This window comes from Staurois parvus, unplaced genomic scaffold, assembly GCF_062004578.1.
Source record: "Staurois parvus isolate SC_StPar_1 unplaced genomic scaffold, SC_StPar_1.0 ptg000533l, whole genome shotgun sequence".
Lineage (NCBI taxonomy): Eukaryota > Metazoa > Chordata > Amphibia > Anura > Ranidae > Staurois > Staurois parvus.
The window spans coordinates 348,121-374,419 of NW_028318329.1; the positions used below are offsets into that span (position 1 = coordinate 348,121).

The 26,299-nt window shown below is 39.6% G+C and overlaps 1 protein-coding gene across 6 annotated transcripts in view; it reads right to left on the reverse strand.

Moving 5' to 3' along the window:
- Positions 1-977: 977 nt before the first annotated feature.
- Positions 978-26,299, reverse strand: part of DMXL2 (Dmx like 2) — a 210,425-nt gene continuing 185,103 nt past the window's right edge. For 4 of the 6 annotated variants that reach the window (XM_089690563.1, XM_089690560.1, XM_089690559.1 and 1 more), the window contains 12 exons: positions 22,605-22,722; positions 20,805-20,867; positions 19,922-20,008; positions 18,450-18,571; positions 18,234-18,372; positions 14,940-15,000; positions 14,724-14,851; positions 12,122-12,199; positions 7,371-7,462; positions 4,234-4,286; positions 2,855-3,072; positions 978-2,743 (listed from right to left, as the gene is read on the reverse strand). In XM_089690563.1, the coding sequence (XP_089546689.1) occupies positions 2,534-2,743; positions 2,855-3,072; positions 4,234-4,286; positions 7,371-7,462; positions 12,122-12,199; positions 14,724-14,851; positions 14,940-15,000; positions 18,234-18,372; positions 18,450-18,571; positions 19,922-20,008; positions 20,805-20,867; positions 22,605-22,722 (1,369 nt within the window). In that variant the 3' untranslated portion in view covers positions 978-2,533. The remainder of the gene's footprint in view (positions 2,744-2,854; positions 3,073-4,233; positions 4,287-7,370; positions 7,463-12,121; positions 12,200-14,723; positions 14,852-14,939; positions 15,001-18,233; positions 18,373-18,449; positions 18,572-19,921; positions 20,009-20,804; positions 20,868-22,604; positions 22,723-26,299) is intronic. The other 2 variants (XM_089690562.1, XM_089690561.1) reach the window with 1 other exon arrangement.

Below are 26,299 nucleotides of genomic sequence, written 5' to 3' on the forward strand. Positions count from 1 at the left end.
TAAAATGTTGCAATCTGATTGCTGGAGGGGAAAATGCTTTCTTCTTTCTGCAGCTGAAGACAACATCTAGGCAGTCACCTGTCTAAATATCAAAGACTATGTTTTAATTCTAAAATATTCAGCTTTATTCTGAAAACATATACTGCTGCTGCGTATTGTCGCAGATCAGAAATTTACCCATGCAGACTTCCAGAGAATTGGCTTATTCCTCCACATTTAAATGGAATTTGGTTGGAAATCTTTTTTTATTCAAAGCTAACTCCACCTTTTAGATCATAGCACACCCATATTTCAGATGTAACATGTAAGATATTTACAAGCTGAACTCCCCCAACCTCTGACAGCAAGTGGGGGTTCTTCTCCCCAAGCAGCAGCTCTCACTTTTGAATTTTACATGCCTATGTGGAGTTCCGCATGCACAGGCATCTCACTCAAAGAGATCTGTGAATGAACAAATTACAAGCCCTGGCTGCCATTGCAGCAGACATACATGTAGTTTTCAATGTTACATAAAAGGTGGTGAGCACCGCCCTCATGGTCCACTGATACTTCCTCCAGCTCTCTAACTGAAAATCCAGAATTTAGTACAAACAAAGAGCTGGAGGAAGACTGCAGCCTGTGCAATGCACCTACAATGTACTAATCATGTTTGCAATGCTTTGCAGGCTCATTTGCAAAAAATTAATGAATGCACATCTTTTCTGCAAATGTGAGTGCATATATTTATTTAGCAAAAGGTGGACGTAGCCTTTAAGTATTGTTTATTGAGCTTGGTGGAATAAAGTTACTTTAAAATGGACTTACTGGTGTTCCTGTCACTTCCCTACAAATGTTTTGTGCATGAAAAAAGCAGGAATGCTATGGAAAGTTATTTTCTATGAGATTTCCAGAACAGAATGTTTGCTTTCACTTTGTGAAGATTCTCTACATCTCTCATACATTTATGTGATGTCAGAGCATAAAATGCAGAAAAAGTATTTCCATGAAATAAAAGGGGTTTATTAAGTTACAAAGGTAAAACTAACAACGAGTCTCTCTTTCCTATACACACTTTATACGTTTAAATTGTCCTCAAAGAAGGCAATGCTGTCAGAGAAAGGTGCATGAAATGCCATTATAATTTACAGTACAACACGCACAAACTTTTGCATTAAAAATAATTAGACAAGTCAAAGGATGACAGTTAAATACACAGACAGTCTTGGGTAGCTTATTAACATTATGTATGTGTACAACAGTGAATTACATCAAAATAAGACAACACTGCCTAGTATTTTACAAGCCAACAATATTTAACGCTGCATAGTTATACATATGCTGTGTAATAATTTAGTTTGACTATTCACTATCTGGCCACAGGAAGCCAAACATTCATTTTAAAACGTGGTGCTGTGGAACCTGTCCGAGCAGTGGCCATGATATTTGGGTGCATCCTACTCAGGTGTCCAGCAGAATAACATTTGATCAAACCCCATAGTGTATTGAAAAAAAAAAAAATCAACAAAGCATGAATGCAGAAACCATGTTCACATTCACTACAACCAACACAGGTTTTATTAAATAAAAACAAGACCTAAAGCCATATTGTCAGGTGGTCAAAGTGGTAATGTGCAAAAGTCAAGTGTAAAATAAACACTGCAGTTAAAATGATGTGCAAATTACAATGTTGAAACAACAAAACAAAAATATAAATAAAAGCAATTTAAAAATTGACAACACAAAGATACCCGCCAAGGAAATGAATAACTATTCCTCACACCTTGAAATCTTCAAAATAAATTCCTAAAACCACTTCCATGTATTTTGCATCGAATCTGAGAATACGTACATACATTACCTTCATTTATTACAGAATCCCAGGAAAATATAGACATGCTTTCTTAAGGTACAAGTTTCAAAATTGGAAGCAAATGTTTGGACTAAATGTAAACAGTTAAAAATGTAAATTTAAAAAAACAAAAAAAAGAAAACAAGCCACTCTAATTTTGTCCGTTAGTGAATATAGGAGCACTGTGTATTATGAAATATCAGTAGATTCTGACGTTAATCCATTTTTTTGTGTATGTGCATTTGGTGCTCCAGTGCTGAAGAGTGGCATATCATTGCACATTACATGCAGGCATTTAAAATTAAATAAGAGGTGTTTGTAAACTTCTCAAAGCCACTGGATCCCTTTTTGAATCCATAGATTCCCTTTGTTTCTGGCAGTTTTATAGCCAGCAGTTTGCTATCCATTATGTTTCATCATTGAATGAATTTCTGAAAACAAAAACAAATTGTAGCATTTAAACAATACATCTAAGCAATACCAGCACTTTCAGTAGTATCTGCCAAGGCAGTTTAGGCTTGTCAGCAATTTCTTCATTTGCACCATCCTACTAAGAAGATAGACATGATTATCTATCTGTTACAGCAGCATTAAACCTGGCTCCATAGTAAGCAGCCTTTACAGTGTAATTCTAAAGTTCTAGCTCCTTGCTAACTCTTCCTACGTGTGTTGCAGCAGTGGGAGACTGGTCTGTAATATAACAGCTTAAAGAATATCGAATATGCCAGTCTGGGTCTTCAAAGCAGTAGGCAACACCCTCATTTTCAGAGTACCATCTGCTCCACAGGAGAAGATACGCTTGTTTTCGCCTACTTCTATCTGCATCACACCTGCACCAATATTACGGAATAAGGATTGCTTGGCATGCTCATTTTTAAAGGAGTGAATCAGACCATGGCCCGTCAACTTCCACACCTAAAGTAGAAAATAAAAATATGTTAATAGACTGCTGAAACTCTGGCAAAGACAGATTTAAAAAAAAAAAAAAAAGCTTATTTCTCCAAATAAAGTTTTAATATGCTGTACCTTCATGTTACCCTCTGCTGAGCCAGTGACAAAGCATTCTTCAGAGCTGTCCAGTGCCAAAGCTTTAACTGCTGAATCATGAGCCTGGAAAGTGTGAAGCATTTGTCTTTGTCGAATGTCAAAGATACAGATGAATCCTTTTCTGCCACCAGTAATAAGGAGTTGCTGTTTTGTTGCATACTGAAGTACCGTGGCCCCATTATCATGGCAATTAAATGCTACAGTGCAGAGGAAAAAACAGATTAAAATTTCACAAATAACTTAATAAGTTTAAATTCTAAACCTATTGAAAGGCAATACCAGTCAGCCTGTGCAACTGGGAATTGGTGGAACTGAGTTAGAGCATATTCATTCATCATTACATTTCAATTCCTTTTACCGCCCTTTGAATAAGCAAATTTCTAGCAATCTGACATGTTCCTCCCATCTCCCTCTATATTCACTTCAAAGGGATCAGCAGCTTGCAAAAGAGGAGACAGATTCACTAGGCCTAGACGCCGAGCGGCCTCACAGTTGCGTTCTATTAAAAAAGAACATATGTGCTGAGAGCGCGCGCCCTGCGCTCCCAGCACACATCGAGTACTCATGGAAAGGTCCCGATCTCCTCTTTGATTGGGACCTTTCCCGATCATGTGACCGCCGTGACGGCGTGTCATTGCGGTCACATGACCCTAAATCCCGCCCCGCCTCCTGAAACCCTTAAAGGGCCGGGAAGCGCCAGCACCACGGGTTTAAAGTGGAGTTCCACTGACGCTGTCAAAAACTAAAAGTCAGCAGCGACAAAAACTGTAGCTGCTGACTTTTAAAAAACAGCCACTTACCTGTCCCTCGGTCCCGCAGTGTGTCCCCTGCAGCCCATTTCACCGGCCGTCCTGTATTCCAGGAAACTGGCATCTACAGTGTGGGCACCCGGTTGTGATAGCTTGCGGTTTCACAGCTGGGCGCCCACTGCGCATGCGCGAGTAACGCTGCGCTTCATGAATGGTCCTGTAGTCTTCTGAGACCTGTCACGTGTCCCAAAAGACTACAGGGAGGGAGGGAGGACACCTTCTGTTTCCGATCACCTAGGCGATCTGACCGAAAGTGGGAGCGGGTACCTGTCAAATTCAGGTACCTGCCCCCCAAAAGTACCAATCCTTAATGGGGAGCGGGGGAGCAGTCCTTAAAGCGGAACTTCCGCTTTTGGGTGGAGCTCCGCTTTAAAGAAAAATGGTAACTTCTTACATGCAATGCTTTGTGACATGCGATTAAACAGATTTGTGGAGATGTTGAAGCTTTGCCTACTCACAGCACTACTGAAGACAAAAGTTGCTGCTGTTTTCCAAAAATTTCCAACACAAGTGTTTTTACATATTTCTACAGGAATATAGCTTACTTACCATGGACAAGACTGTTACTGGGTGATATTAATGTGTCCCAGAGGCAAACATTTCTAAAGCAAGAAGAAAAAGTAACACACAATTAACAAGGATTGTGACAAGTGAAACTATTAGCAACAGAAAAACATACCATCTCCTGTGTGGAGTGTACACGGACTTCATAAGCTGGTAGTTACACCTGACAGCTCAATTATTTTCTCTCTTTCTTCATTTAGCAGATTACAAGCGTGAGCATGGGGGCTTACCCAGTCACTTTCAGGACATCATCATTTTAAAGGCGAAACAATAACAAATGGACAATGTAATCCAAAATAGAGTTTCAGCTTCAGGCTAGGTTCACATATATATGGGTTCGGGAATGTGTGTGATTTCTACGCATTCATTCACTCACCTGCTGCTATTTAGCAGATACATCTGAAAAAGCAATGCAGTTTTGGATGTTTGAAACCTCATGGTGCAAAAGCACCATGCGCTTTCTGTGCAGCTGCGATTTTAAAAAAGTGCAGGGACCTTTTTCCAGCAGGTATGACAAATGTGGGCCACACCAATCGCATACGTGTGAACCTAGCCTACGTTTTTCAGTACAGATGCTTTAAAATGTATCCACAGAAAAAGAAAATATTTTTAAAGATGTAAACATAAAAATAAAGTGCTGCGCTACATTGATAAATACTAATACATCTAAATAGAAATCATATCCCCTGAATATTATTAATGTACCGCAAAAACTTTTAAATCCACAACATGTAAAATTTGGAAGGGGGTCTCACCACCACTATGATGCTGCAAAATAATAAAGATGCACAAGAACTTAGTTATATCTACTTTTTTACACTGATTTGACACCCATGGATATTATGCACAAATATATACAAATCCAGTTGATTCTTGAACAAGAACTTTGTTTATGCTCCCATATTGGTCAGCTAGCTTGCTAGGATTTTATAGATTATTCAAAGTACTTGTTCTAGAATCAACACAAAAAAACCAGACCTTTACAGAACTGGACAGTAATAAGAGGTCATATATAAATTACAGTGCAAAACAAAACCAGATTAATGAATCATTTGCTACTTTGTTTCCTTTGGATGTGAATGCAAATGAAGGAATATGAATGCACCTGTAAAGAGTACAGTACAGGACACAGGAATCAATTCTTATGTGTTATATGCCTCTACCTTCAGGTGATTAGACACTGGCAAAAGCTTTCCTGGGACCACCAGTGTATCCATATAACCCCACCCATAAGAGGCTCCAGTTTTTGTAGCCAGCAATAAAGAGATCACAGAAAACAGATGGAAGGGACCTTTGTTTTGTACTTTATTTAAAGATTTGGAATTTACAGGTACCTCGACATTTCTGGTAAGGAGGAATCATTCCCTGAGGGCAAAAGCCCTTGAAAAAAAAGGCAAAATAACTACCCGGCCAGGTTAAAAAAGAGGGAGGAATCCCATAGGGGGGTTGCACTATGAGGAAACCAATAAAAGGTCAGTTCCCAAGGGAAGGTAGTCATAGATTATAGTGAAGCGTAAATTTTGTGACATGCCTTTAAGGCATGACATCGGAAGGGAGAATGAAATTTGCAAAGACGGAGATAAGAACACTAAGAAAGCAAAAAGAAATGGCTTCCAAAATACCTGGTCCCAATGTAGCGTAAGAAAAAATGGTGGGGGGGGGGCTCCCGAGAGGAAAGTAGGGAGAGCCAGGACAGAATTTAAGCAAGAAACTACATTGTTAATGCAGTTGGTCCTGTTCAGGGTCCAAGTTTTGCCCATCACTGTGGACATACTCTCGAAGGGTTCTTTAGGGACTGGGTGTATAAAGGAATGAACCACAGCCCGGAACCTGTATAGCACCTTGAATATAACTCATTCATTACACCAGGTACCAATGTGAGTGCTAATGCAGGATCCAATACCCGAAGCAAACATTACAGGCTGGCCTGCCATTATGGGCTTCAGGTACAGTTCCCAAGATGTACATCAAGGGTAACCAATCTTCAAGGAAGTGTTAGCAGAACTAAGTAAAACTGGTGGAAAATAGAAAAAAGTCTTCTCCAATAGCAGAAGGGGTCCATCACCAAGGGAAAGTAGCAAAAAACAAGAGCTTCATGGAGTAATCAGGGTTATATGGATATGCTGGGGGCAGTTTCAGCAAAACTTTTGTCAATGTCCAATCACCTGAAGGTAGCGGCATATAATAACCCATTGTCTAAGAATCAATTCCTTTGCCTTGTACTGTATGGGCACAACTCCAACTTTACTATCACTTTAAATAGTTTATTTTGTTCAAGATGGCCCAAATGAACTATCTCCTTTACTAGTCGCTGTAGCTGCTGACAGTGTAGTATGAACTGTATGTAACATCAGCTACATACAGTATGCAGCGCTGTGTTCCCACAACGGTGTGGAGACTTCCCATCTGCTGCCGGAAAAAAATCAAGTTAGGCTGAGTGCTGCTTAACCATTCACAGGAAGTCCTGTATTTTGTCAATTAATACAAGGCTTAGCCCGAATGACTGAGGTGGAGATTGTAACATCATCTGCCTGTTTTTCCATCTCAGTCATTCAAAGAATGCCTTGTATTCACTGATAAAAATACAAGGCTTCCTGAGAATAGTTGGGCAGCACTCAGCCCAATTTTGTTCCAGCAGCAGATGGATAAGTCCTTTACTGTTGCCAGAACACAACACTATATACAACTGATACAGCGATGACAGCGGCCACATCAATTAGTACAGAAAATAGCTTGTTTGGGCCAACTTGGCCCAAAGGAACAATTTAAGGTGATAGCAAAGCTGGAGACAGGCTTTAAATAGTTCACAGTGAAATTCCTCAGACTTGTATAATGCCTGTTTTCCAATTCCAGAACTCTTGCATTATTTAAACCAAATCAGCATGTGAACACCTCCATTTCAGTGACTTACATAAAAATCTGGCACTAGCAGGGAGTTAAAACAGTCACTCATCCATTTTAAGGTCATGAGTTATGGTGCTCAAATGCAAAATATTTATTATCAGCAAAACAAACTCTCAAGGATTTTTAAAAGAAGATGGATGCTGCTCTCCTTTTATCATTGATGTCACTGTAATTAAAACATACAATATCAATCAACTTGAATATAAAAAAAAACATACCTGTTATCATTTGATTGCCCTGAAGTTGCAACCAAGCTAGATGAGGTAATAAAGGCAAAGTCACTCGTCGTTTTACTATGACACTGCCAACTCTTAAGAAAAAAGAAAAAAAAAAAGTAAGATGAAATGCTTCAATACTATATCAGAAATAATTAATGACCTATTATAATGAACACAATTAGCAATAAATATCCATTCTTTTAAATATAAATGTTAGCACAAATGTTACTACACAAGCCATTTTGTAGATTAAACCAATGGGCTTCTAAACCATAACAATTTGGCAGTGGGACAAGAGATGACAGTTGTAATGGTTGGGGTCTTCTTTTCCTCCTGTTGGCTGCAGAATGTGAATGGTGGCCCTGTAAATAGACTGGGACAGCAGAAAGGGGCAGAACACAGTAACATTATAACAGCTGTGAATCTGGTTTTCAGCAATAAAATACCACTGATTTTGTATATCACAGTTTGAATAAAAAGTGTGTGTAGACACCAGAAGGTACATGATTTAAAATCTGGCTTTAAAGAGTAACTCTAGCTAAAACTTTCAGACTGAGTGGAGCAGGTTTAAAAATATCTATAAAGTCTTTACTGCTTTCTGTTGCTCACTGGAGAGATTCACCTTTAGGGCTTGTTAAAAACGGGTGGCCAGGGGGTTGCAGTTTTACAGCTCCCTTGACCAACCACCTAAAAAAGGGCATGCAGCCAGGGTTTTACATCTGTTGCTGCAAAGGTGAACCCCACTTAAGTGTATGGGGCTACACCACAATAATGCGCAACGCAGGTACAAATTTACTTTTTATCTACAGTCAACTGAATTCCTGATTTTTTTTTTTTTTTATAAAAACACCACTTCCTTGTAGTAAAAAGATGAGCACAACATGCGCACTGTTCCCCCATAACATGCACCCAAAAACTGTACTTCCTGCTGATTTACAGTAAATGGTTGACAGCTTCTTTTTTTAAAACACTTGAACTAATCATGTGGTTATAGCATGTATGCCTATCAACTTAGTGCTCTGAAAAAAAGGCATGACTGAAATCAACGTTCGGCATAGGGTAAAACTGTGTACTGAAGTACCTTTATGTTTGTTCTAGATTTAATTGATGTGGAGTGGAGTTATTCCTTAAGAAAAAAGGCATGTTATAATTACACTTTATGTATGTGTGTTATGATAATACCTGGTGAGCATGGTCTATGGCAGTTATGTACAATTATGCGCTGATGATATATAGTAAAGGTAGTGTAAAAGGTCATATTATAAATATGCGGTCATAAAATACATTCTGGGATATATACAGTATAGAGTGCCCACAGTGTGCATTTCCCCAAAACATCTTTATTCTTCTTGATGTATTTTTTTTTCCAAAGACTGATATTGTTGCATTAGTGTGGATAATGCCATTTAGATCTGTAGTGACACATGGGTGAAATACCATGCTCTTCCTGTTACTTGGTAGTTAATATATTCTACAGACTGTCTAATGTGTTCTCTCTTGTTTTTGGGAAAGTTTTTCTTTATTGGAATTTATCACTTACAAAGATTGTTTGCCTTCCCATGGATCAATATAGGAAGTGAGAAAAAGGAAAAGATGACCTAGTATGAGTATTTTCTTTTTTTAGAAGTTTAATTACTATGTAACTATGTAAACAAGAAGTCTAGTTTCCAGGGGATTTTATTATACTCCTATAGGTCATTTTATGAGTGTAGCTCTCTGTAGAATCTCATTAACTTCAGCATACTTGTTTTGACAAGTGAATGCACAGATAAAGTGTGTGAAAGCTTGTCAGTAAAAATATGCAATCATCCTATGGATATTTTTAGAACCAATTACAGAACAAGTTTAATTTGCTTATAGATTGTTAATCATCCCCCCCCCCTTATCACCATGCTAATGAAAATAAAAGAAAAACAACTAGTCTGCTGTATATTCCATTAGTCACTGGGTCTCTGTGCTTTTCAATGCAGACAGATCATCATTGGAGGGAGGGGCTAGCAGGGTGCTGTACATAGCTTCTTGAAAAGATTAAAGCACTCTACCTCAGTAGAGTACTTTCAATAGTTCTTGGTAGCACTACAGCATGAGTAGAAGCACTACATATTACACACACACACGTTAGATTAGCCCATTTAACCCTTTGATCAACCCTATCACACAGCTAGTGCCATTGTTAGTGTGTCAGTATATACAATTTTTTAATGATCACTGTATTACTGCCACTAGCAACATCAGATAACATCAGGGTCAGTTAGCGTTAGATTGCCCGCACACTATCGCATTCATGCTATAGGTCGCTGATCACCGTCATTACTAGTATAATGTTTGTAAGGACCAATATATTGATCATGAACAGAACTATACTAGTGCCTTCTTAGTACAGTGTCCTCAAAAAGTGCAGTGTTAGTACGATCAACCCCATTCGCTGCCAGCACTAGTGTTTAGCCCCTCTACTGTTTTTCACTGTATTTGTATCAATTGATTGTGGGCCAAAGCAATTTATATATACAACAGAACATCGTTGCCCACCCAAATTCAGCTCTTGCCAGACAATTCGCATGGAAACCTATCACGGTTTCCGAATGTAAAAAACTTTTGTGGACCTAACCCTCAACATAGACATTACAAAATAGAATGAACTGCAGTCATATTGGTCCACAGACCCGATTCATCATATGCCCATGTTCTCTGCTGCCATGACCAGGCATAGATATGAGATTTCAGTGATAACACTCATGAACCCCCACCCCCCCCAAAAAAAAAAAAGAAAAAAAAAACCAAACATTATATATATGCCCAACAAGGACCAGCAAAATTGAGTGGGTATATCAGGATGATGCCTTCAGCTGTAGGCATCATCTTGGTATCTTTATTTTCAGCTGGCAGTCGGCTTTCATGTACAAGCAATTCTAGCATCTAATTAGGGGGGTGTTTGAACTCTACTGGCATTTTAAGGCTTCCAGATAGGTTGTAAGGAAGTGACATGAGGAATTATGCCCTTTGAAAGCCTGGAGGTGATCATTGGATTTTTGGGGCCTGCATGTCGCTAGGCTGCCAAAAAGACTCTCATATATGGTATCCCTATACTCAAGAGAAGTAGTAGAATGTGTTTTGGGGTGTAATTCTACATATATCCATGGCGGATGTGAGCAATATATCATTTGACAACTTTTTTTTGTCATTTTCCAACAATTTGTGGCAAAAAATAAAATCTTCCATGGACTCAACATGCCTCTCAGCAAGTTCCTTGGGGTATCTACTTTATAAAAAGGGGTAATTTGGAGTTTTGTTGTACTGCCCTGGCATTTTAACTTTATTTTACCTCAAGAAATGTAAATTTCAATATATATACCATAGTTTGTAGATGATATATAACTTTCACACAAACCAATTATTATACACGTATTGGGATTTTTTTTTTCTACCAAAGACATGTAAAAGAATACATTTTGGCCTAAATGTATGACTAAATTTGAGTTTATTGGATAGTTTTTATATCTCTGGTCTTTTTTTCGTTTATATCACAAAAAAATAAAAAAAACCCAGTGGTGATCAAATATCACCAAAAGAAAGGTCTATATGCATGAAAAAAGGACATACATTTTGTTTGGGTACAGCATTGCATGACTGTGCAACTACCAGTTAAAATAACGCAGTGCCGAATATCAAAAAAATGGCTTGATCAGTAAGGGGGGAAAACCTTCCGGGGCTGGAGTGGTTAAGTAAAGCAACAACCTAGCTTATCTTCACTAGTTTTCTAAAACCAAGCACTTCAGACTAATTATTTTCTACTGCTACCAATGTAACAAAAACCTGTTCACACTATAAACACTTGAAAATTCAATTATATTTTTATTTATCCAAAACATACAAATATTACTTAAAGCAGTCTGATGGACATGATGTGAAACTCAGCAATCAAAGAGCTTTAAATACACATTAGTGCATTTGCTGGCATGGCTGATTGCTCTGGGTTTTTTTTTTAAAGAAAAATGTAAGTTAATTTCACTGCAACCATGAAGGGACACAAAGAACAGAAACTGAGCAATTTTAAGGTTTGCTGGAAATCTGGATTATAATTAGGTTCAACATCTTCAATGTGAATACATATCTGAAGCAATTATGCTGTAAAGGTTTAATCCGGTTATCATTCCACCTGCAGCTGTAAACATACAAAAATTACCTTCAGAGCAGAAGTCTTCCTTATTGTGCTCACAGCAGAGTATTTTATTAAAAAATACCAGTGCGTGCACATAAACAACTTTGGCTCTAGCTGAAAAATTATAGTTCTGAAGGTCCCTACTCAAGTAAAGACATGCTTGCCATCTGTTATTCACTGCAAATCGTTGGTTCAAAAGAATGAAACTTTGACATTGATGTGCTATGCACAAGACTACAGAGCCATAGAGGGGCAAAGCAATAGTTATCAGCTGCCTAAAAGACAGAATATTTTTTCTCATACAAGTGCAATGATAAATCAACATTGTCTTCTATGGACGGACCTTCACAGACTAGGCGAATACCAGACAAGTGATCAAATACATAAGCTTGAGGTGGGGGCAGTTGCTCAATTGCTATTTAAACTTGCAAGAATACTGAATATGCAAAAGATAATACTGTAAAGCTAGTTTTTAAATTCATTCTTTTTTTAAAACAAATATATTTAAAAAAAGTTTAGGTGCATTTGTTAGCGAGTGCAATGAAATGGATGGACAAGCATCGGTATTCAACTTTATTATGTAACAACTTACCAAATAAGGTTTTGGATTAGAGACTGTTTGGTTTACTTGCCAAATGCTTAAAAATCCTTCTCCATCTGCAACACCGCACTGCAAAGTATAATGGAACATCAAAAAATGCTTGTTAAATCTTATAAGAACATACATTTAACAAACAAACAACTCTAATAAAACCAAACGAACTAATGAGCCTTAGCAAACATTATGACATTTTCCCATTTCACACATAAAGCAGTGTAAGATGTTGGCTTTAGGATTGGCCATAGATGGATTGTTTTATGTTTTCTTCAGCCAATGGACTGATCAAGAAAAAAAACAACAGATTCCCCCATCCACACAAACGAAGTGGAAAGAGGTATCCTTCCTGCTGTGCTGTTGTATTCTTACAGCTGGGACTGTTCCACTGTCAGAACACACTGGTCAGCACTGCAGCTGTTTGGCTGCATGCGCTGCTAGAATAATTTTCCAACAATATCATTCATTATATCAACGTCTTTCAAGTGGGATCGGGCATAGATGGATCGAATTTTGTCCAGTTCTAGTTGAGCCAGCCAATTTTCGATCCATCTATAGCCTGCTTACGTTAGTTTTACCTATTAACACCAATCAACTTGCTTCTCATTGTATTCCAAACACCAGCCTCTTTCATGCCCAAAAGATGTCTAGCCCAGCACTCCACTTCTATCAAGTCTCCACTCGGCCCTGGTTTCTTCCCTCTCCCCAAGTGACAACATTCACCATTGGCTTCCACATGATTTGCTTTACTGCTGCCTGAGATTACACCACACCCAGCTCAAGGATATTGTGCAAGACAGATTCACTGACCTGACCGGTGATTGACTCTGAGCTGGATACAAATTGACTATTGTTAACTGCCCTAGAGTCATGCTTTAAAAGGAAGCCCTGGTTCCACAATTATATCATTGAACACTGATAGAAATAACTCCAGTATTTGAAAATGCTGGGCTATTAGCTAGATCATGCAGACTGTGAGATGAGACAACTTGTACAAGTGTGTTTAGGATACTCAACATGGACAGCAAGTACTTAAAGTATATATTAAATTAATAGTTCACCTTTCTGAAAAAATGTAAAAGGTGAACACATCTCCCTACAGTATACCCTCCTCACCAATCCCCAGTCCCCGCTGTAAGTAGCTTCATGGGTGATGAGCTGTCAGTACCCACACAGCCAGTATAGAGGTCCGGGTATTTGAAATCCCAGCTCTTCTATGCATTCTTTTTCAGTGCTGCCGCGATTCTGATTTGTCAGTGCTGGCACAGGACTACTTTGACCAATCAGGACCATTCTGATCTGTCCCAGAAGATCTACAGAAAGAAAAGCAGGAATTTAAAATCCCTGGACCACTACCTTGGCTGTGTTGTCAACAGCTCTTCGACCGTGGAGGCAAGTACAGCAGTGAGTGGGGTGGGGGGTGGGGGGGGGGGGGGGTGGGGGTATGGTGTTAGTTTATCTTTTCATTTTTTCTGAAAATCCTAACTTACACTTTAAAGCTTAAGTTTAGGTGTAATCACATGGAATGGTATTTACATTTAATTCAAAGTGTCCCTTGTGCTGGTGCTATTGGTCATAGTTGAAGTTCTCTGACCTCTGCCTGCCTCCCATACCTCTGAGCTTCTGGTTCTTCAGTGGTTAATAGAGTGGAAGGACCTGTCACAGGAACTTATCAAGAGTGCTGAGTATGCCTGCCCTTTCACTCCCATCCTCTATTCATATAAACTGTACTATTGCTTCCTGGATGAAAAGTGTCCTATGAATGAAGGAGGTGGACCTTTCATTCATCTGGTCATAGCTCCACTCATAGCTTTTCATTCATGGAAGTTATAGTACAGCTTCTATGGATGGAGGAGGGGACATAAAGGGCAGACATAGCTGGCACTCTTGATGAGTGTCTGTGACAGGTCCCTCGGCTCTATTAATCTTCACAGCAATAGAAGGCTACAGCTTCAGGGTATGGGAGGAGACCTTGTGCTGAGTTACTTACTTAAAATAAAGTTACCTAAACCTAGGCTTTAAATATGAACCATGCTATAGATATGCCTTCTAATGTTATTTTACTGGATCTGAAAAACTGAACTGATATTTATCAGACTTTGCATGTGTCACTGGTGATTGTATGTACAGGGCGGAAATTTACCTGTGTGCTTGGATTACTGCTCAGTGCCTAAGACTGTTTGACCAGGATTGAAAATACCTTAACAGTCAATTCTGACCCATTCTCACAAAGGCTGGTCACTTCACATAAAACAAATGTACATCTAGTTTAGCTGGATGAATAGTTATGCAACTGTTTCGGAATAGCCCACTTAATATCAGGTAATTCTGAAGGTTAAAGAAGGTAGTCATATTCACATGGGGCAAAGTTGACTTGATTTGTGGAAACTAGAGCAGAAAATGAAGTACTGAAGGTGGCAATCAGATTCTAGCATCACACTGTTACACTATTCAATGGCTGTTAGGTTTCCATCATGCTAGAATTCATAATTCACCCTTTTTGGTGCCTACCAAAGGGGAATAGCAGCTAGTCACATGATAACGTCCCACAAAGAAGTGTGGTAACCCAAATATTATACCACATGATAAAATAACAAACCTTGTTGCCTTGAGAGTTAAAGTATAACCTGGTAACCCGAGCATTGCCAGCTTGGCGGAAACATAAAAGTTGTTGTGGTCGATTCCATTCAAACATACGGACACTGCCATCCTGAGCTCCAGTAAGATCTAGTGTAAAGTTGATGAAACAATGTCAGTGTTCTGGTTCTAAGTTTCATATTTTTTAGCAATATTTACATTTGAATCTTATACTCACAATATTGGTGGACAGGGTGTGAGGCCATTCTTTTGACATTATTCAGATTCCTTTTAATCAACTTTTAGGAATAACAAAGAAAAAAACAGTAGTGAACATAGTTTGAAAGTTCAGGAAAACAAAAGATTTTCGTACATGCCATAAATCTATTTCACTGAGTGCATTGAGAGACATGGGAATTCAGATACAACCAGGTTATATTGTTACCTACACGAGATTTGGACATCAGTCCCATGTGAGACAAGTTTAGATGCTTGTAGCAAAACATCACAACTATAGCAGAAAGAGTCAGACATTTGGTCTATCCAATCTATGAAATGGGGACTGACCCTGGCGGCGGAGGGAATCCACCTATTCTGACACTGTTCGAAAGATCAAAATCAGCGCCAACACAGGACAAGGGCAAGACAAGCTAGAGGGACTCCAGCTGTCTGTCAGTGGGATATTAAAAGGTTAGCAGGCCATTAGCAAGTCCAGTGTTATCCCTGTTAAAAGGGAAGTATGTCCAAAGCTTTTTTGGCTATACTTCTCTTGTGGGTCACAGGAGTACACTTACTTTTTTTTCTCCAGTGACCTAGAGTCAGATGATAGCAGGCTATTTTCTGCTATCAGCTGATCCTCATCAGAGCAGCTCTAGGCTCTGGAAGGACCCTAAAAATATTGTGAAGATCCACCTAACAGCCGGCTCTACCTCTCAGCACATGGGGTGAAAGCGGAAGTTAACTGCGCCTGCCCTCTCCCCAGCATGGCCCTCCAGTAAACGCTGAATGAGCAGACATCAGTGACTAACAGTCACTGCCCTCCTCTCCAGTGGTCATGTGATTGCTCAGTGCTCAGTCTTAAAGCTGATGTGGGACAGCTGCAGCATTGCATCGAGGATGCAGCATAGAAGTGAGTATGCATATTTGTTTTTCTCATAACCTCATATTAAGGTTGGGATCAAACCACCAATTTACAAATTCCAACACACTCTCAGGTGAGGCCCAGGATTCTTCAGGATCCTTACAGTTCATATAGAGGAAAGTCTTATATAGTGGGTATAGTGGAAAGGTCTTTGCAGATGTAGAAGCTCTAAAAGAGCCAAGGACTGGAACAGCAGGCTGATCCTCCAGATGTAATATGCACTGCATCAGTAAGGTCTGAAACAGCCCCCTGTAAATCTGAGGTCACAGGAGGAGTGGTGCTTCAAAAACAGTCTTTTCAGAGATAAACTGCTGAAACATTGAATCAGAGATTGTGACAGGGACCACAAGACCAGCTTGATTTAAAGACTCATGAGGGTTACAGATAGACTCTACAGGGGATGGTGCAGGAGTACACTTGGAGTTTCAGTAACTGACAAACTTCCAAAAGGTCTTGAGTGGAAAAGACAGCCTCACCCACAGAGTAACTGAAACTCCAACGATGAAAAACGTATTACCAAATAACGGTTCAGGGTTACAGATTACAAGTGGTAGTTCCTTCATGGTATACAGAGTAAACACTCCCAGAATGGCTAGGGAAGTATGGATTGAGGTCACCCGTGGCAGCAGGACTGTTCTCTCTGTGTCTGAGCTAAGATATGTTTAATCTGTGCAGTGGTAACTCAAATAGTCCCAATGCGAGACAAAGGCAAGCTGTTGCCGATGTGGGTTTTAGGGAGCTGGAGGTGACTAGGTCACTGTAGGTGGGTCATGGAACAAAGACCGGACAAACAGGTGGTGCTTCAAAAGCAGGGTCAGAATAGTGCTTCCTTCAGGCTAAATATCAGGAAAAAGAAAGCGGAGCAGGCATGAACATATCTTCAGTGAATTACATCAGTGCTTGGCCCTTCAGATCTGGAAAACACCACAATGCAGAAACCAGTCCGAAGGTGACATTCCAGGCTAGTCTGCATGTACAGTCCAGAGAGGTCCAGGTATAGCCTCCAAAGCTAAGCTGAGAAAACTAAGATCTGAATAGTGGCTATACAGAGACAAGTTCAAGTAGTGGTGCAGTGAAAGGCATCCAACTTACTAGAACACTAACAAAAAACTGAAACATACTGCATGAAGGAGTGGTTATATGGGGGCTGGATTACAATTTTTTTTGGCCACTGTCCAAATCACCTGTAGACAGAAATATAACCTGACTGTATTTGACTTCCAGTATCCCCCAATAGACGAGAAAGGAAAATATATGCAAACTATATTGTTTTTAAAGAGAATGTCTTGGAAAGAGGTAAAATAAGTCAGGGGGATAATATAGCAAGAGAATGCAAATTAATGCACAAAGTCCTGAAAGTAATTAACCTATTACCGCCGTTGTGATGTATATATGCTGCCTCTCAGTGGATGGGCTTTAACGCTGAGCAGCTGCATTTATGGGTCCCTAGGTAAACACTTTACTGTGCTGAGAGTGCGCTCCAAGCACAGTAACAAGTGTGTACTGGAAAGCTCCTGATGCATACTTGCAACTGAGAGCTTTGCAATCATGTGGCTGCTGTGACTGCCAATTACAGTGGCCACATGATCGGAATGTGTGCCTCCTGGCATTTAGATCCTGTTAAAGGGCTGGGAGACTGGCGAGAAGGGATTAATGAAACATCACAAAAGACAGTTGGTGCCAAATAGTTCTCCATCTAAGAGAAAATAAATTACTAGTGTACAATATATTTAACATGGCTAATATATTTAACATCTGAAGGGACTGCTTTTTCATTTAGAACATGTACTTGTGATCACAAAAAGGGCCTAATGGGAAGTCCCTTATTACCTAAAGGTAATATTTCTAGCTGCCTCTAGCAATTAGCCTGGCTTTATACAGTTTGTTTGTTTTTTTAACATTTCAGGTTTCACATATTTTGAGGCTTGTTCCCACCAGAACACACTGGGTTAAATGTGTGTTGCATTTTTAACAGATACCACTTCAATGGACTTGAATTGCAAGCTGCAGGTGTAAACACCTGAAATGCAGACTACATATCAATGCATTGATAGGATCAGACACAACTGAAAAAAACTGAACTGTAAAATGCAAGTGGAGGAAAACAAGCCCTCACGTATCAGGTTCATAATGCACTGGAGACTATTGTATGCTTAGTTATTAATAAAAAGGATAATAGATGGTAATTTGCAGATGAGATTTTGAAGCCAGATTGGCAACTATAGGTTTAAAAAGATAAAACTATTCCACCTACAACGAAGCATGATACATACTCACTTTTAGTAAACTGTGAGTTAAGGAAGGACTAATGGGAAATAATGCCCTGAAAAAACACGCACACGCACACACACACACACACACATATTAATAAACAATATAAAATGTGCCTACAATGCCAGCTCCAGTGCTTGTCTGTCCGCTTCCAAGCCAAGGCATGGATGAAGAAGCTTGCATTTTTTCAAGGTTAAAACTAGCTACACCCGTCTGATGAATGGCAGTGGTTGATCCTTTAAAATCAAGGTCATCAGAACTAGGAAAGAGGAGAACTTGTTAGTATTGACTTTATACATTAAAAAACACACTAAATCAGAGATGGAAGTTAAAAACCTTTTAGATTCTCTGTCATATTCTTCTCCAATCCAGACATAAGGTTGTGCAGCCAGGAGAATTGACACATCAAGTTCTTGTACATCATGTGTAGAGGCAAGGACAATCTCATTACAGTTCGCCTAGATGAAACACATACAATAGAGTTTTTTTTAAAAGTGTATGTCAGGGCACTGAAAAAAAACGTATACGTATAAAACTGTGCATGCAGTCATTTGAGGTAGAATTGCGCTTCCACACACTTATGCACATTTTTCTGCATATTATTTTTTTTTCAAAGGCATGTTTCCTATGACCTAATTGTTGTAGGTGTGAGGTTCGTTGCAGCGCATTTGTGTATATTTATATGTGTTTCTGTGTGTTACAGAGCGATATTATGAAAACTTGCTGCCTAAAATCTCAGCTTTGGAACACAGAGAAACACAGTTTTCTGGTGTGTACTAGACATATGGAAAAGCGTATGCAATATCATATATTATAAAATTATTCGGTTATTTAAACATTAAAAAAAAAAGATGTCCGTAATTACCGAACCATAATTTTTGGTTAAATAAGCTTTATTTAGGGAATGGAAAATTGCAGCTTTATGTGGCAGCAATGTGTAATACCATCATTCATTATAACACTATATTTTAAATTACTTACCTATCTGGATTATTATCTAGTCAATAAATTATGGAAAGCTTAGGCACATACTATGTGATAGATTTACACAGCATAACCAACACTCAGCACATAAAATCACCTTCACTAAGTCCAGCGCACAAAACTGGATTTACAGTGCACAATTCCTCCTTCTGCAAATAAACACTTGTGCAACGTAGCAAATGCTTGCAATTATTGCAGGTACAGGTTATTACAACACCTGCAATCACTCAAGGGTTGGTGGTGGTAATTCAAGTATGGAGGATAATGTTGCAAGTTTTATTCTGAAATATGCCGATTGCCAAACTGTGTCTGAATTCAATATTTTTGAATCAGTGTCTCAGTACCGGCATGCAGTTGGAAACCATTCATAGAGCTGATTACAGTGTATTGCAGTGCCATTCAATTTGAATATTATTATTATACAGGATTTATATGGCGCCAACAGTTTGCTCAGCGCTTTACAATATAACGGGAGACAATACAGCAACAATACAGTTCAATACAAGAGGGTTAGGAGGGCCCTGCTCCTTGGAGCTTACAATCTAGGGGGGTGAATAGCACCTCTCTGCACCTAGATAGCGCATAGCACAAATGTCAACCATTTGCATGTTGTGTTAAAAAAAAAAAAAAAAAAGAAATTGGTGCAGGTGTGCTGACAGTCCATTCAAATGCCAAAGCAGCACGCAGTGTTAAAGGGGTTAACTATTTGTGCTATAAGACACTTTTATAAGCATAAAACAAAGCTTACTTAAATTGGCTTTCCTATTTTAGTTCTAAGTTACTTGTAAGGCAGAGTTCTGCATTTACATTTCTGTGCATTTTACCTTGTTAACAGCAAAAGCCATTATAATGTCAGACTCCTTGTGAATGATCTTTGCTTTTCCACCTGGGTAACCTAGATCAGCTTCAACCTACAAGAAAGAAGATTGTCTACATCAAAACAGAAAGTACAGGAGTTTTAGTTTTCTTAAAGCACACATACAACAAGTTTTAACACATGCAGTGTTCACTTGTTCCAGCACTTTACGGATATAGCATTTTTATGGACTCACAATGGTTAGACATAAAGAGGAATTTCCCAAACCAAAGTACACAAAATATTGGAAAAAAAACATTCTATAAGAGAGTTAAAAGCAGAGAACTAACATAGAAGCCAGAAAAGACCAATCTGAAAAGTTGGCATTTTTGGTTATTGCTGAGGGCAAGCATCTTCCTTTGCTTTTGTATGACTTAAGGTGCACACGTTGGATACTTGTGGATCAAGTACACTGATTAAACCTGGTCCACCTAGGGGCAGATTGGAGGAAAACTCCTTTGGCCACCACTGCCAATGATGGGAATGTTAGCAGAGCTGTTCTCTCCATGGCTGTGACTTTGACAGGCAGAGTACAGTGGTAGTGTTGTGGGTTTCTGTCTGTCATGTACATATGCAAGCTTTCAGAATCAGACATACATCTGTAAGTTGCTCAAGGTGAGAGATTCTTCTGCATCTGGATCATCAAATAATGGAGTCCGCATCATTTAAGGTTACCCATTATATGAAACATTTTGAACATTTAATGCATACCATCAGCAACGTGAATAAAGGCAATGAAGTACCTGTCACCCAGAAGACACCACAGCCAAAATGGAAGACATAAAATGCTGGTACCAGTGAACATGTTAGTGAGTGCTAGAGGTTGTAGGAGCCTTTGTAAGACATACTACCTGGTTTTTCTGAAGATCTGTTACGGAGTCTACTCTGACACGCTCCGCATTGTCTTCTACAGACTACATGACATCACACAGTCACAAACACGAAAACACATGCACAAAGAAACACATACAAGAAAAAAACAAAAAGAATGAGACATTCCAGATAACTATTTGAAAATCATCTTATTAGCATGACAAGTACGGTTCTGATGCTTTGTCATGCACATTAAATGCACATCTTTAACCTACAGACAATGAGCATATCACAAAAAATTAAATACATAAACAAATGTAAACTGGTAAAGCAAAACAATACGGCAGAGAAGTCATACTTACACGGATCCTTTCATTGCTGCATGTTCTTAAGCATACTTACCATTTTTAAAATAAATATTGGAACTTAAGAAAACGCTCTACATTTCTTACACTGCTGGGAAACAACTGCTCTCAGAAAATAATTAAAGGGGTTTCCCATTTGTGAAAGCACTGCAATGAAAAGAGGCATCTATCCAGAGTTTTGGTTTTCACTCAGACATAGCTGGAGGTGACCCCACTAGCACTCCATTGCTCCGATTCCCAGCTGCTATCACAAGTAAAAACAGAGACCAGATTACAGCCGGGTAGACACGTGCAATTTTTTTGTTTAACCAGCAGCTTGAATTAGAAAAAAACAAAACGGACATATCTCTGCATCAACACAAAGATGTGTGATTCGGGGATCTTCCCTGCTGTGCCTATGTATTCTGACAGGGGGACTACCCCCTTCCAAACTACACTGATCAGCACTCGCAGCCATTGGCTGGAAGTGCTGATTGAATACTGGTTTTCCAGCATAATTGTTCGACAGAAGCCACTCATGAGACTGGCTACTGTTGAACAGAAAGCATTACACATAGACTGAAATTCGTCCAATTCTTTGCTGAACTGGCCAATTTTCAGCCCATGTGTACTTGGTTTAAGAATGCCTCTATTTCAATGTTAACTCTTCTACAGGGGTATCTGCACAGAATCATGGGATACAAAGCTTAGTTGTGCCCAGCAACACATGTGAGGACCCTGCAATAAAATCCTCTGGATTACACAGATCTCAGATTTAGTTGATTTTCAGAATTTTGTAGAGTTGGCAATGTTTCCCAAAAAACACTGGTAGTTAATTGATTTCTCTTTTTGTCTGATGTTGAGTTCTAAGGGCCAGTTCTCACTGATGTGGTGCAGGAACCCGCATATAATTTGGACAGAAATCATACCGCATTCCTGTACAAATCACGTGCAATTCTTTTGTAGTGCGGTTTGAGCCATTTATTTTGTTTAATTTTGATTCATGGCTCAATTCGCAAAACACCCTCAGGAAAGGTGCAGGACCCCTTTTTTCTGCACTGGAGTCGAATCGCATATGTGTTACCACTAAATGCGTTCAGATTCAGCCAATCGCACTGCGTTTTGCAAACCATTTTGGGGACGTAGATAAGTTAACATTGACACCCGCAGCGGTTCACATGAATGGAGTACGATTCTGATACAGTGCGGGAAATGCGCAGAATAAACTGCGAATCCCACATCGCATCAGTGTGAACCGGGCATTGATGTTACTAGGAAGATACGCGCTATTTGTTAAAGACTGGGGGCACTAACAACCCCTTTACTCAGAGCAGTTTAGCCACTTAAGTTTTTTTTTTTTTAAAGATAAATACACACAATATAATATATTGCTCTAGAAATTGCTAGTACTTCAAACAGGCGGTAAAAGCAAAACCAAAACACACAGAAATAATGATGAAAAGCATAAAGACAAGTTTGTTTTCCAGTGTTTACCTCACTCTGCTTTCTCTTCTTTGTAAAGATATATTTTATAAATGATTCCTGCAGAATTTCTTGTTTGACCAGGTAATGCCAAAGACGTTTCACAGGAAGTGCAGAATAATCTTTGGATCTGTATCACAGAATTCAAAAGTGTATTAGCATCAACATTTGATTAATATGAACAGTCGTATTTTAAAAGGTGATGCAGAGTGTTTTTTTAATATTAGGGGTTATTTACTAAAACTGGAAAGTACAAAATTTGGTGCAACTCTGCATAGAAACCAATCATCTTCCAGGTTTTATTGCCAAAGCTTAATTGAACAAGCTTTAGTTAGAAGCTGATTGGCTGCCATGCACAGCTTCACCAGATTCTGAGTGCTCCAGGTTCAGTAAATCTATCTTGTCTTTATTATGCTCTAGACATCTTAAACAGGGTTCTGCCAAGATCTACCCGTCAGTCTCTGGCAGGTGATGGATAGATCACATCCCCACCTAGCCAACACTGCTATCATGAAATGCTCCTCCTGTATGTAGAGCGGCGCAGGGAAGCATACTTTGTCATGCACGGATCCCTGCCGGCCCCTCCTTCCCTCCTGACCATCCCAAGTGCTTCTATGTAATATCACATGGGATGAATGAGGAGGACCGGAAGGGAATAGTGTGCCAGAACTGGACACACAACAGCTTCCCTGCGCTGCTCTGCATGTGAAGGAAACTGCTCTGCTATTGTAATGTGCCCAGCCATCCTCCAATTTAATGTGACCAGCCGAACCCTTGTGCTCTGCATTGCTGACATACTGTAAACCTATTATTTCAAGTTTGACTCAAAACTCAGCATCTGTGCAGAAAAAACGCAAGCACATGTTTTACATTAAATAGGCAAGTTTTAATATTTTGTATATTTAATCCTATTTATAAAAAAAAATGTAGTTATATCAACAGCTCGTCAATCAAACCAATGTTTTATGGTGAGCTATGCATCTGAACATTGTATCAGGGTTTTTTTTTTTTAGCAAGGGTTCCTCCAAGGTAAAAGGGTTAAGAGACCCCTGTTCTAGACTGAAAAAAAAAACTATAGGTTTTTTTGTAATCACTGTAAAATCCTCTTTTTGGAGTCTATTGAGGGACAATAGATAACAATTAGGTTATACTGCTGCCTACAGGAGATGGACACTGGCAAAAACAAAAAAAAGACACAAAACAAAAAACCTGTTCAGCAGGCCTTTTTACATGGGTTTTCAGTCTGGATTCGTCTGTCAGTTTTTCAGATGGACCCAGACTGAACCAAAACGCATGTCTATGAGCAGATGGATGTAATTAACTGCTGCTTACATTCAAGCCAGTTTAGTTTTCTAGAAAAAAAAGGAAAAAAGTCTGAAGGAGAAAAAACGGATGTAAACTGAAGTAAACTTGAACAAAGACATGCACAAACTGAGGTAAACTGAAGATGGACATACAAACTGATGTAAACAAAATCCGTATTCATCAGTTTTTTCTTAGCACAAAATGGTACTGAATTGATGGCCCCCATGTAAAAGGACCTTTAGGGGGTCAGGTGCACTGCTCCTGAGTGGGATAGGTGCAGCGTCCAGTCCTGCTGCAGGTCACCTGTCAAAGTCTATGTCAGGCTGCAGCTGGAGAGATGATGGATGATGGATGAATGCTGTATTGACTGGTAATGGTGTTTAGGGGCCTGTGTGTTCAGAGACAAGGTTCCGGAACTCCGTGAGTACCATGGTCTGAGTATTTAAGGTCTGGGCTAGCACAGAACCATTTGCCCTTGAGCAGCCTGTCCAAGGCTAAGCTTTTGATAGTACCTAGACTGCAACAGGACGTGTGCGGTAACTCCACCACTAGTAGTACAGGAGGTTGGGAATAAAATATTAACATTTCCATGATAAAGACATAGCAGAAAATAAAGAGGAGGGCTTCCCATGTGGCCTACCTGAAATGTACAAAGGAAAAAGCAATTCCAAAAATAATTTTTACACCAAACCCAAAATGGGCTTCAACCTACCTCAATCCAGCTAGGCACATAGGCAAGAACAGGATAATTGCTTCAGCCCTGGCTAACAACTCAATATGGAATCCCCAAACATACTAGTGTAACCTAAATAGCAATGTCCTGTGTGAACTGGAAGCCAAACTGTGGTAAAAAGAACACCAGTATAGATTATATTGTAAAGCGCTAAGCAAACTGTTGGTGCTATATAAAGCCTGCATAATAATAATAATAAATGAGAAAAAATGCCCTAATTGGGAAAAGTAAATAAAAGATATCCAGGACTTTCTACAGTTGTGTCCAAAATTATTCAACCCCCAATGCTGTAAAGGGGTTTAGGGACTATAGTGTACATTTGGAATTGTATTCAGAATCAAATCCTACAAGGACGTTGTAACTACCCAAATGCAACTAAAATGACATCAATTGTTTATGTAATACAGTAGTAAATGGTTCTTATGTGGTTTCTTCATTGCCACAATTATTCAACCCCTTAAAGACTACCACTCTGAAGAACAGAGGTTCATACAGGTGCTTTCCATCAGGTATTGAAAACACCTGTGGATGTCACCGAGCAGCAATCAAGCATAATAAGCACCAATTAGGCAGCTTTAAAATGACTGTGATACTCAGCTCCTTCTAGACATTTACTGGTGTGGTTACAAACATGGTGAAGGCAAGAGAATGGTCCAGGAAGACAAGAGAAGAGGTGATTTCTCTTCACAGGAAGGGCAATGGCTATAAGAAGATTGCAAAGATGTTAAACATACCAAGAGACACCTTAGGAAGCATCATTCGCAAATTCAAGGCAAAGGGCACTGTTGAAACGCTACCTGGTCGTGGCAGAAAGAAGATGCTGACTTCGACTGCTGTGCGCTACCTGAAGCGTAGAGTGGAGAGAAGTCCCCGTGTGACTGCTGAGGAACTGAGAAAAGATTTGTCAGATGTGGGTACAGAAGTTTCAGCCCAGACAATAAGACGCACACTGCGTAATGAAGGCCTCCGTGCCAGAACTCCCAGGCGTACCCCCTTGCTGTCTCCAAAGAATAAGAAGAGTCGACTGCAGTATGCCAAAAGCCATGTGGACAAACCACAAAAGTTGTGGGATAGTGTTCTGTGGACTGATGAAACAAAATTAGAACTGTTTGGGCCCATGGATCAACGCTATGTTTGGAGGAGGAAGAACAAGGCCTATGATGAAAAGAACACCTTGCCTACTGTGAAGCATGGTGGAGGGTCAATCATGCTTTGGGGCTGTTTTGCTTCTGCAGGTACAGGGAAGCTTCAGCGTGTGCAAGGTACCATGAATTCTCTTCAGTACCAGGAGATATTGGATGGAAACGTGATGCAGTCCGTCACACACCTGAGGCTTGGGAGACGTTGGACCTTTCAACAGGACAATGATCCCAAGCATACCTCCAAGTCCACTAGAGCATGGTTGCAGAGGAAAGGCTGGAACATTTTGGAGTGGCCATCGCAGTCACCAGACTTAAATCCGATTGAGAACCTCTGGTGGGACTTAAAGAAAGCAGTTGCAGTGCGCAAGCCTAAGAATGTGACTGAACTGGAGGCCTTTGCCCATGAAGAATGGGCGAAGATACCCGTAGATCGCTGCAAGACACTTGTGTCAAGCTATGCTTCACGTTTAAAAGCTGTTATAACTGTAAAAGGATGCTGTACTAAGTACTAAGATTGAATGTCACTT